This window comes from Podarcis pityusensis (genome assembly GCF_964106645.2).
Source record: "Podarcis pityusensis genome assembly, chromosome: 10".
Taxonomy (NCBI): Eukaryota; Metazoa; Chordata; class Lepidosauria; order Squamata; family Lacertidae; genus Podarcis; species Podarcis pityusensis.
This window is the reverse complement of record NC_138035.1, coordinates 31,856,638-31,869,537: the sequence shown is the minus strand read 5'-3', so window position 1 is coordinate 31,869,537 and position 12,900 is coordinate 31,856,638. Positions and strand designations below refer to the sequence as shown.

The window sequence follows — 12,900 nt, the reverse complement described above, 5'->3', positions numbered from 1 at the left end:
AGGTGAAAGGATCTGCAGCCACCAGAAGTCCTCAAGCTTGCCATTATGCCCATGTAGATGGAAAACTTCACCACACTGAATACTCTAGAATACTCTGTTTACCCAAAATGAATGAGTTAATATCTTACGGCAGTTAAATATTTCCTTTGAAACCACAAATAGAGAATCTCTCTCAGCTTACAACGGTTACAACAGATTAAAGCACACCCTCTGCCAAGGCACTCACGTAACCGTACTTTTCATCAGCACACTTTTGTCCTGTATTTTTTTATCTTGTGAACCGCCCCGATATCATCGGATGAGGGACAGTATATAAATTTAATTATTATAATAAAATAAATATACAGGCAACCCCCCAATAGTGTGTGGGTTATATTCCGGGTCACCTTGCGCATCGGTGGAGAGCGCATCATCTTTCCCTGCTTCCCCCATATTTATTTACCTACTTTATTTATACTGCTGCCCCATAGCAGAAGTACTCTAGGAAGCCAGTGTAGTGTAGCGGTTAGAGTGTTGGACTAGGACCTGGGAAACCAGGGTTCAAATCCCCACTCAGTCATGAAGGTCACTGAGTAACCTTGGGCAAGTCACAGCCTCTGAACCTACCTCACAGGGTTGTTGTAGGAATTAACTGAAGTGGGGGTAAAGCATATATTTCTTGGAAGAAAGGTTGGGATATAAATGCAATAAATAAGCTATTCTGCTTAAGAAAGATGGAGGGGCCAGTCAGATGAAGATGTCAACTGCCAACCTGGCCTCTGGAGATCTCCATGTGGTAGCGATTAGACCCACACAAATTGCAAAACATGTCTGGTGCCTGGTTAGTTTTGAACACTGGGCACAGGCAGGTAGCATAGGTTCCGCAAGAATGGAGAGATGCTATGGAACACCTAAGTACTACAAGTACTCTAGCACATGGGTAGTCCCGGGGGCTGGTTCCGGCCCAATTGCCTTCTCAATCTGGCCTGCGGACGGTCTGGGAATCCACGTGTTTTTACATAAGTAGAATGTGTCCTTTTATTTAAAATGCATCTCTGGGTTATTTGTGGGGCCTGCCTGGTGTTTTTACATGAGTAGAATGTGTGCTTTTATTTAAAATGCATCTCTGAGTTATTTATGGCGCATAGGAATTCGTTCATTTCTCCCGCCCCCCCCCCAAAATAGTCCGGCCCACCACATGCTCTAAGGGATGGTGGACCGGCCCACGGCTGAAAAAGGTTGCTGACCCCTGCTCTAGCATCATCTGCTTTCTGCACAAGCTACAATTTCTAGACCATCTTCAAGGGCAACCCTGCATAGCACACACTATAATAATTGAGACAGAAGGTTATCAGAGTGTTCTAAACTATCACCCATCTGTGTCAAAGAACAGCCAATAGCTAGAACTAGGCTATCCTTGCCACAGAAACCACCTAAGCCTACAGTGCAGAGATGGATCCAGGAGAATCTCCAGACTATGAACTTGTTCTTTCAGGGGGAGTGCTACTCCATCTGCAGCAAGTCAAACACAAGAACTACCCAACAATGTCTCTGTCTTGTCCGAATTAAGCTTCTGTTCACTAGCTCTCATGCAGCCCATTACTGCCGCTAAACACCAGCTCAACATCAACATATCACTGAATATTATGTTAATAAAACTCAGTCCCAAACTCCCAATGATTCCACCCAATGGCCTATAGATGTTAAATAGCACTGGGGACAGAATTGAACCCTGCATCACAGCTGCCACAGATCCAAGCATGTCACTCTTATGGTTCTCTGAAAACAGCCCTGCAAGCAGGAACAGAACCACTGTATCATCATGTCACCAACCCATACAGCTGCTCCAGATGTATGCTATGGTTAATAGGATCAAATCTGCTAACAGATTAATGAGTGACCACAGGAAACCACTGCTATGTCTCTCCAAAAACACATCACCAACCACAACGACCAAAGCCATTGCAGTGCCAAACCAAGCCCTGAAGCTGTATTGAAATGGGTCAAGGAAATCTGCTTCATCAAAGTGTGTCCAAAGTGCCTGGCCACAACTCCCTCGAGTACCTTGTCCAAAGAGGAATACGGGGAACTGGGTGATAATTGCTCAAAACCTCAGGATCCAGGGAGCACCCCTTGAGGAGGTGAAGCACCACCACACATTTCAAAGTGCCTCGCAAAATGTGACTTTACCACTCCCTGGACTAACCTAATATTTCAGGTGCTATACAAAACATGAGTGTATCTTTTCTACCACCAAAACTCTCTAAATGTAGTTTATGTGCAAGAGCACATTCTTACTTCAGTTATTTCTCCCTTGAGAAATACTTTGTGATTCCCAATATTTCAACTTGTTCAAGAAGGACATTCTCTTTATGAAAAATACACAGGAAAATTGTGAAAAGCTTTTCTATCCCTGTAACTATGTCCACTCTAGGTCAGCGAAAATTGTGTCTCATCTCTTTTCTCAATAGAAAAGAAATAATAATATCACAGGATTCAGTGATGTCTTCTGTTATATTACATACATGCTAGATAGACTGCAAAGAGCTACTTTATGTGTAGTCAAGCATTTGGGACATACCCCACAGGACTTCTGACTTTCCTCATTAAGCAACAAACCTGTATATATCACCCAACACCAGCTGCTTTAGAAGCAACCCTCCATTTCTAAAGGTGTTCACTATGCAGAATGGGAAGCTGCTAAAGAAAAACAGGCTGAAAACCAACTTGAACATACAGAACTAGATATATGATTTCTTGGATCATTAAATATCAATACAGTGGTACCTCGGGTTACATATGCTTCAGGTTACAGACTCTGCTAACCCAGAAATAGTACCTCGGGTTAAGAACTTTGCTTCAGGATGAGAACAGAAATCGTGCTCCGGAGGCGCAACGGAAGCAGGAGGCCCCATTAGCTAAAGTGGTGCTTCAGGTTAAGAACAGTTTCAGGTTAAGAATGGACCTCCAGAACGAATTAAGTACTTAACCCGAGGTACCACTGTAGTTCAATATCAATAGTACCTTGTGTAACAACACAATGAAAATGCAATCAAATGAATGAAAGATCCCATACATATGGCAGTGGCCCATTTCTGACTAGCTGATCACACCCATGTGAATTGGATTCCACAGTAATTTATTCTCTGCATAGTATTGTCACAACTATTGCTATCTCTTACACAGCCTGACCTCCTGGTCTCATTTTCAAAAGAAGAGAATGTTCTCTCCTCTTTCTACTCAGGCTATGCATGTGTACTTAGGTGATGCATATGATGAACTGCAGCAGCTGAACCTGGCTCTTACCTATACATGTACCACAAAACTCTTCATTGTTTTTGCTGCAATACTACCTCTCTTCAAAAGTGTCAGCAAGGATAATCATAGACATTCTCAAAAACAAAAAACCGCGTATTTTAAGGTAAGAGTCTGATCTTGCTCCCAACCTGACATGCTAAGCCTTGCTTAGCTTTTTAAAAACAGCATTCCCTTAGAGCCCTAACTAGCAAAGAGCAAATATATATATATGATATGATTTAATAACCCACTAAAAAACTTTATGTAAACAAATACAGACTTTGTTTCCCCAGGAAGACTTAGTGGACAAATTCTATTAGTCTCAAGCCATCAACATTAGGTTCAGGAAGGAATCTTCCACTCCCAAATCAGAATGCTAGTATTCCTTTAATGCAGCTGTCTTCAGACTTCAGTACCCAGATGTTGGACTACAACTCCCATCATCCCCAATCATCAGATAAACTGGCTAGGGATTATGGTAGTTGCAGTTCAACAACATCTTGGGCACAAAGGTTGAAGAACCCTCCTGTATTGCACTACTGTCAGGCAATTAACAGTGCTAGATTGGGTCTGAATTCTTTAACGTATATTAATCCAATAGGTTTGCTTTTTTCATGGGGAAGTAATCTCAGTGATCAAGAAACAACAAAACAGGTTGTCTTTTGCCATCTGAGTTATATTAATGTTTCTTAAAATATCCTGGTTTAAAATAAAACCTAAATTTAAATACAGGCAATAGTAAGGTCTACATGTATTAACTTAAAACAGAATAATGACCATCCAAACAGATTAGGCTAAAGGTGGATATCTGCCTGAGGTTGACTGATACCCTGACCTGGTTCTCATATCGTATTAAACTATATTTTATAGTTTATTACTATGGCATAATGTGCTAATAAATGTGGCTGCACTTCATTCCTCTCCCTGTCCAGATGGGGAAAAGGCTAAGGTCTAGCTTCTCATGTTGGGCTCACTGTGTGGAGAAAACAATAAACCCTAAGCAGAAGTCAAATTTTGTTCTTTGTTTTACCACTCATGGTTTGTTTGGGGGGGTTTCCAGCAGCAAGGGAGGAGGGCAGCACCTATTATTTCAGTATCATGCATTAACAACTAAACCACAGGTCACTGGGGATATGCACATGCCTTACTCAGGCGTGTTTCAGCTTTTGAACACTGCTGTAAACCAAATGCAAACCAATGGTTTAATTTATGTGCTACATTTATTATACAAGTTTTCTACTGGATCCAGGCACACATCATCAGCAGTTATGATCGGCCTTCAAGTAAATGATCCTACTTAGTATTATTCCATGGATAGAATCACATTGAAATCCATCTCTTCTTAGATATCTGAGTGGCAAAACAAGATGTATTTAATTGTTACAGCAGCCAGCTAGTATGTATAGTCTTATCAAATGTCTCTTGAATTTAAATATTGTGGTTCTGTGGGTCTGCTCTTGTTCTCAGGGAAAGAGAATACCACCTTTTAGTGTTAACGTACATGCAACTACAAAGTAAGTTCTACTCAAAACAACAAGATAGCACAAAGTGCCTTTCTGGATTAGACCAGTATCTAGTCCAGCATCCTGTTTTCAAAGTGGCCAACCAGATGTCCATTGGAATCCCACAAGCATAACCGGAGTGCAACACCACTCTTCCCACTCGTGAGTCCCAGCAACAGGCATTCGGAGGTATACTGCCTCAGATGGTGGAGGAAAAACATAGATATTGTGGCTAGTAGTAGCCAATAGCCTTATTCACCACAATTATCTGATCCTCTTTCAAAGCATTCAGAGTTGGTGGCCATCACTACCTCCTGGGGGAACTAATTCCGCAGACTGTATTAAAATATTATGTGCTATGTGAAGAAGTACTTTCTCAGACCTTAACATTTCCATTTATGTTATTTTATTAACTTCTCTAAAGAGCCAGGTATGTTACAGCTGTTTAGGGATAGGGTGCTACTGCAACAGTTGCAGCTCCCTACTGGAATGTTTTGATGTTCCACTTTTGAATCCATCTATTTTCTTTCTTTCAGGATACAGTGGTACCTCGGGTTAAGAACTTAATTCGTTCTGGAAGTCCGTTCTTAAACTGAAACTGTTCTTAACCTGAAGCACCACTTTAGCTAATGGGGCCTCCCGCTGCGGCTGCACCGCTGCTGCGCGATTTCTGTTTTCATCCTGAAGCAAAGTTCTTAACCTGAGGTACTATTTCTGGGTTAGCGGAGTCTGTAACCTGAAGCATATGTAACCTGAGGCGTCTGTAACCCAAGGTACCACTGTACATGCAAAGACAATATATTTTCCTTACAATTTGGTGGTCAGCTACATTCAAGACATGAATCAAGTACTGGGACAACAACTAAAGTGGAAGGGTGTTATTTGGCCATTGATCTTTCTTCTATTCTTCCAAAACAAGAAATAGAGGATTGACAAGAACTTTATTCATCCAGCAAGATCAGACAATTTGCGATCCAATAAACATAGTCCCCATTTAAACCTTTCAGGTCCTTTGTAGTAAAGGTATTTATCAGCGTTTCTTCCAGAGTCTAGCATCTAATCATTGAGCTGTACCTTAGAACATCTTCTTTCCATTCAGTTTTTTGGGGGTATAATTTTTCTAACACTGGGAAGCAGTTTTCCTGAGAAAGTAATTCAAAAATTAATTTCAATATACGAAACATTTACAAAGAAAAAAAGCAAGTAGTTGTTTATTTGTTACAGCTTGAATAGCATTCCAAAACAAGATCACTGGAAATATATTGTGTGTTAATTCAGGGTAAGCACTGTACAATATGCATTAAACATAAAAGTGCATATTAGTCTTAAAAAGCAGCAAGTGTATGATCAACTAAAATTACAGGGACTAATAACATGCATATCAAGAACATAATATCATTATAGTTTTCCCACTGAAAGTTATTGGTTTATTCTAAAATAATAAAAAACTATCACTTACTTGTTAATCTTATGCCTGCATGAGTGATATGTAGAGGCGCTATTTCTCTCAAAGGAGAAAGTTAAGTATTTACTGCATCCTGCCAGTTAGGAAGTTAGTTTCGTCAACATGTCCCAACAGCTTTTCTATTTGAACCATTGCACAGCAGAGGATGTAAGCTCAATGTCTATTCCTGTTTCCAGGGAAACACTAGACCAAACACATCTTGACTAGCGCTTGCTTCTGCATAACCAAGCAAGAAAGGAAGGTCCCTATTGTTTGTTCCTTCACACAGATTTATATGGATTTGTTTCAAAAGCTAATATAACAAATCTTTTCCAAAGAAAGTGAACAAAACAATAACCCTAAAAAATCTCAACTTATTAATTCCACTCATTTAGTGTCCCAATCCATGCTCTAATTTTCACATTATACTCTGCATCAGAGCTTTTCAAACTTTTCATTTTGGTGATACACTTTTAAGACATGCATCATTTTGCAACGCAGTAATTCAGTTTTACTAGCAAATCAAAGGTTAAATAAACCCCTTTCTCAGCCCCAAGAGAAGCGTGGGAAGCATTCATACAACACACCTACACACTGCAGCCAAAACACCAACCTGTCGCGATACACAAATAATGTCACAACACAGTTTGGAAAGCTCTGCTCTACATGAAGCTGCCTTTCAAAATTGTTTTAAAACTGCAATTAGTTGTGAGTGCAGCAGCTAGACTACAAAATAGGACTGGGCATTACGAGTACAGAAAGTGAGATCTCCAACAAAATGTTCTAGCCCCTCTATTCCTCCTCTCACCCAGTTTTCTGCCCTCTTAAAAAAAATATCTAGCTTGCATTTGATAGGTAGGCAGAACTGTCAAACACCAGACATCACAATGGCCTGTGTATGGGGTGCTTTAAACCTCCAATAACCAGCTGACTGTCAGTGCTTACAGGAGTTCAAAGCAGCACTTTAAAGCCTTATCACCTGATTGTGAGGGCAACAAAATGCTTGTTAAGGTCCCTGACAGCTCTAATGATCAGCTGCTAATCAATGCTTGCAGACAAGCCTGCATAGTGCTTTGAAGCTGTACCTTCAAGTGTTACTCTGCAAGCCAAGACAATGGGAGCCCTTTCCAGTTTCCAACTATCAGCTGATAATCTGGGCTTCAAAACATCAGCAATCAGCAGATCACTGAACTAGCAAAGAGGTGCACATGGCATTACGCACAGCATTTTGCAGATGCTATCAGTGGTGCCTGCAAACCCTTCTTACAAAAACATGACTTTTCCTGCTCCACATCTGACATCATAAATGGAATCAAGTACAGGGCAGGTAGCTGTGGCTTGGCCCAAAATAGCCTCATGGGCCAAATAAGGAGGGCTGGTTGGCCTAATTAGTTCCCCACTGCTGATCTTGAATTAGTTGTTTACAGCTTATGACCATGGTACTTAAAGGGCTGTCTGTCTGTGTCACTTGTACATTAAGATCTTTCTACTAGGTGCCTTTTGTCTTTTGTAGCTGGCTACCAAGGAAAGGGTCTTCTCTGTGATAGTGCTCCAATTATGAAATATGCTCCCTTGGCATTTCATCTGCTTTGTTGTCATTTTACAGCCTGCCAAAGAATTCCCCACTCCCCACTTTTTAAATTTAAAAACTATTAGCAGGGATTATCTGATAAAATATTACTGTCCCCTCCCTTTACACTCTCTATCCCCACCCCACCCTGACTGAGAAGCATTTGCCTCAAGGCCAACAAATTGCCTTTATTTCAAAACTGCCAGTTTCTGAAGTTGACTTATTTAACAAAGTTTAGTTTTATGTTTAAAAATAGTTCTGTGTCCAGACAACACAAGAAGCTTCAGTTAACCAAAAGCTCAAGCTTCTGAACACCTCCTCAGCCCTGCAGTGAGAGGGGTGACATGTGATAGACTATGTTGACTGCTATTACTTAGCTTTGTTATTCTAATCTAGAAGGCATTTCCTACTGATGTTATCTGTTTGTAAACCACTTTAAGGATCTTCTTTGCTAAATTGCAAGTTAAAAATCGCCAGACTAAATGCATTCACTACATCTTAGCTGGAAATGCTTATGGCCACAATTTCCGAAAGCAACATAATCTTTCTACTCACCACCACAGTCATTTTGCAATTTGTAAATAAACATGGTAGGGCTCTTTAAAGGCACTGAAGGAAGTGTAGGTAACAGACAGGATAGTTAAGTCCCTGACTATTCTATGAAATGGTCATCTAATCTGCAGAGATAAAGCAGACAGACAGACAGAGGTCACAAGCAGTTTAATATAGCAGGTCGACCCTTTCCTGCAATATTAACCCTATAATCTGCTATGAAGATTAATGTGTGAGCTGGCATAGGAGATTTCCTGCACGCATTTGCATGTGCCCTATTTGTAAGAACTTCGTACATTTCAAAACAGAAAGCACCAAGTAAATTCCTTATTATTTAACAGAAAGATTTATTAGAAGACTATGATGTACTCATGTGTACCCCACATGCAGGGCATAACAGTATTGACGGAGAGCCAGGGCCATGCTTTTAGCCCTGCACATATTACCACTCCATTCTGGAAAAAAATATTATTTTCTTGACAAGAGTGGCAGACTCAATCTGGAAAACAAGGGAAAGAGGACTTGATTATCAAACCAATGTTTCATGCCTTAAACAGAGCAGCAACATGACATCTGTGAATAATGAGACTATACCAGGAGAGGGTATAGGGTATTTATGAATATGGCAGCAGCATATCTTAAAGATGTCTACTAAGTCCCATTTGAGAATGAGGGTTGATTCTACTATCGCCTCCTTAGCAACAACCCATGCAGGTAGAGCACTGGGACTAGGAGGATAGGATAGAATTTCAATGGTTGCTATTAAGAACATTTGAAACCACACCCCTCTCATCACTGAGCTTGAGAACAACTATTCAATGAAAGAGAAAGCATATATAAGTTATTTTTAACTATAGCAATTGAACAATGGAAAAAAGTTCCCTCATACTGTTGGATTTACAGTTCACCCAAGGTTGCCTTAGTCTGGTTTAGTCATGGGAGTAAAAAAGAAGCAATTCTAAAAAAAATCCAGAAAGCAGCATTTTAAAAAATGAAGAGCAGAAAATTTCAGAATTCATAAAAAAAGTATCCCAAAGCTTTAAACAGATTTAGAATCTGACCTGGAATATTTATTTGCCTTATGTTTAGTGAACAAAAGGTACGTAGCAATTTTTATGCCCTATAAACATCTAACATGTTTTCTTAGTCAAAAGTAGTCAAGACTGTAAAATATGATGAAACAGCCATTGGATCTTTGGATGAAGGGGGATATACAAATTTAACAACAGTAGCAACAACAACAACAACTCCTCACACTTAATGTAGTTTTGGCCACAATCTTGCAACACACCTCAAAATAAGTTTTACCTGAGCTCAACGGGATTTCCTGCTGAGTAAGGCTGCATGCATGGAATTACACTCATAGTCTGACCAATTCACTCTTACATTGCAGGATAGAGTGGAAGGAAAAAGCGGCTTTTGCTACCCAAACACCTGATTCATCCAGCCAGCGTAGGAGCAAATTTTTAAATGTTGTTTTATTTTGCTGGTGGTAAACTAGGGGGTCTGCAGGGTAACGCAACAGTAAAAGACGTGTCTTTTGCTATGTTCTATCCCACCAAACACCTGATTCACCCAGCAGCGCAGCGGGGGGTGGGGATGTGTCTTTTGCTACTGTGTTGCTGGGCAAATCAGGCATTTGGTGGGGGTAGCACTACAGAAAAAGTTGCATGTCTTTTCCTGCTGCTGTGCCCGGCAGACCAGCTGACTGCAACCAGTGGAGATGCTAGGTGCCAAGGGTGGCACCTGGACATCTGCATCCAGACACAAAAGGCTGGTTACCAGTTGCAAAATGTGACTGGAAACTGGCTAATTTCCAACGCTGCTAGGAGCTTGGAGGACAGCGCTTGTACGCCAAGCAGGGAAAGGGCCTAGACACAATACATGTGCCCATACATCTAAAATAGGTCACAATAGGACCATAGCAAGTTGCAAAATGTGCCTAGTCCTTGGGGAGTATTGAATGCTGCAGGGAAAGTAGCAATAAATTGCTCTATAGAAACACCACCACTTAGTAGAAATAGAAGGCACAGACTAGATTATGAAATGTCAGGGACAGGAAGATTTTAAAGCCATGATAGTGAAGGACAAAACCAAGAGATCTGGTGTACTCTGAAAAGCAGTAGTTGTGGAGAATCCACACACCTTTGTTCTTCCAAATTTTTGTGTCAAAGAACATGATGCCAGTCATGAAAAGGTAACAGAGCATTTTCACTATTTAGCACATAAAGCTAAATCCAGTTCACCTTCAATTATGTACTCTCAATGGAACAGCCATCAGAGCAAAAAGAAAAGCCAATTCTCCCAAGGATGATCGTTTAATGGTTATTAATCAACTCTTCCAACAGGATTCATAGTATTATTCAATATAGCACCAAAACACACACCAGTTTATATTTCAATTGCTTAATGTTGAATACTACTCCCATTATACATTTCTATAGGGTACATTCCAGTGGGAGTACAGAATGAAGTTATCAATTTCGTATCCTTTTTCATGTTGGAAAGTTGCATCCAATCAACCCAGCTGAAAACGAGGAGATGAACTAATAGGATGAGGGGAAGTCAAAGACCAATGAATACATTGTTTGCTATAAATATAGATGAACAGTTTTAATTGAGACTAAACTTTAAAATGCATTTAAATTTAAAAATAAACCTGGTGTGCAATGAAATCTCAATTCAATATATAGCAAAACATGTTAAAGCCTACACACTGATTAAGATCTAAATTCTGCTCTTTGACAAAACATAATAAAATACTTCTGTGGTTTAGTAAACCTCTCTCTCTCATTACATATGAACCAGGAAACTGTATTTTAAACTTGGACTTCAAACCAAGCTCTAAAACCAGACCCCATTTGTAGTTCAAGATTAATTCAGGTTCCCAGTTCATAAGTAATGAGAAAGTATGGCTTAACTAACCCCAAAGTCCCATTACAGATCACAAAGCAAAGGCAGGAGAATGTGGGCACATTTGTCCACAGTCTAATAACACAAGGATTTGGGCTATAGCCTCTTAAACTCAGTTACAGGTTGCTTTGCACTATAGGGCAATGGTTTTCAACCAGTGTGCCGTGGCACCCTGGGGTGCCTTGAATGATGGTCAGCAGTGTTAGAAACTGGGATAGAACAGCTAGGAGCCAAATGACTTCTGGGACCTGGGTTGTGGGAGGCAAGGGGAGAGGAGAGGAGGCAACACTTTTTATTTATTATTTTGATAAGCATGAATTAATGGCACCCAGACTTTCTGAGATGCTTGGAGAATCTTTAAGTGCAAAAATGTGCCTGGCGCCCTGCTAATTTTGAATCCTGATGGTTTGGGGTGCTGCGGGCAACACTGGCCACTGTCCCTCTTTCCTTACCTCCCTCCTCTGATGCCCACTTGCGTCTCTGCCTCCAAAGGCTTGCACAGCTGTTTATTGCAGCAGCCCTGGCCATAACCTCCACAGGTGAATGGTACCTCTCTTTGGGGTGGGGGGGCAGCTCAGAGACCAGGGCAGCAGCAGTGGCTGCCCAAAGGACTCCCAAGGAGAGGGGAGAGGAGGCTGGGGGAACACTCCACAAGGGAGTGTGTTAAAAAAAAAAAGGGTTGAGAGACCAGGCAAGCGGTGACATAACTGGGCTCCTGAGCCCCACAGGGGTGCCACAGAAAGATGTACCGTATTTTTCGCTCTATAACACGCACCCGACCATAACACGCACGTAGTTTTTAGAGGAGGAAAATCCGTAGGCATGCCACCCGTAGGCATTCCCTCCATAACACGCACAGACATTTCCCCTTACTTTCTAGGAGGAAAAAAGTGAGTGTTATGGTGCAAAAAATACGGTAGTTGGTTAAGGGAGCCATGGACTCAAAAATGTTGAAAACCTCTGCTATGAGGAGGAATGTTCAACTGAAGTGAAACATGATCAAGACAGTAAGTCAGAAGTCACTAAGCTTTTTGATTCCATTTGCAATCAGAAGAAACAGTTGTAGGTACCAACCAGCTCCTTTGAAATCTAATTTCAGGGGGGGATCCCTGTAGGCACCAGAGGAAGTCTCTGGGGTGCATATGCATCTGCAGGTACCATGTTGTTGGCCCCTGTATTTATTACAGGGAGTTTCCTATCAGACGAACAGCCACCTACTGAGTCCATATAAGTGATCTTGGAAATGTGGTTGAAATGGGTGAGCTGGAAAAGAACGGCAGCCATAGTAATAGCTAAAAGGTATCTCCCATGTTAGGGACGCAGGTGGCGCTGTGGGTTAAACCACAGAGCCTAGGACAGTTCGAATCCCTGTGACGGGGTTGCTCAGTCCCTGCTGCTGCCAATCTAGCAGTTCGAAAGCACGTCAAAGTGCAAGTAGATAAATAGGTACCGCTCTGGCGGGAAGGTAAACAGCATTTCTGTGTGCTGCTCTGGTTCTCCAGAAGCGGCTTAGTCATGCTGGCCACATGACCTGGAAGCTGTACACCGGCTCCCTCAGCCAATAAAGTGAGATGAGCGCCGCAACCCCAGAGTCAGTCACGACTGGACCTAATGGTCAGGGGTCCTTTATCTCCCATGTTCAG

At 41.3% G+C, this 12,900-nt stretch overlaps 1 protein-coding gene across 10 annotated transcripts in view; it reads right to left on the bottom strand.

Moving 5' to 3' along the window:
• TNRC6B (trinucleotide repeat containing adaptor 6B) overlaps positions 1-12,900 on the bottom strand; it is a 102,025-nt gene that overhangs the window by 59,144 nt on the left and 29,981 nt on the right. For 2 of the 10 annotated variants that reach the window (XM_080971355.1, XM_080971359.1), the window contains one exon: positions 5,853-5,920. The exons of the other annotated variants lie outside the window; for them this stretch is intronic. In XM_080971355.1, coding sequence (XP_080827481.1) covers positions 5,853-5,920 — 68 coding nt within the window. The remainder of the gene's footprint in view (positions 1-5,852; positions 5,921-12,900) is intronic. 10 annotated transcript variants of the gene reach the window in all.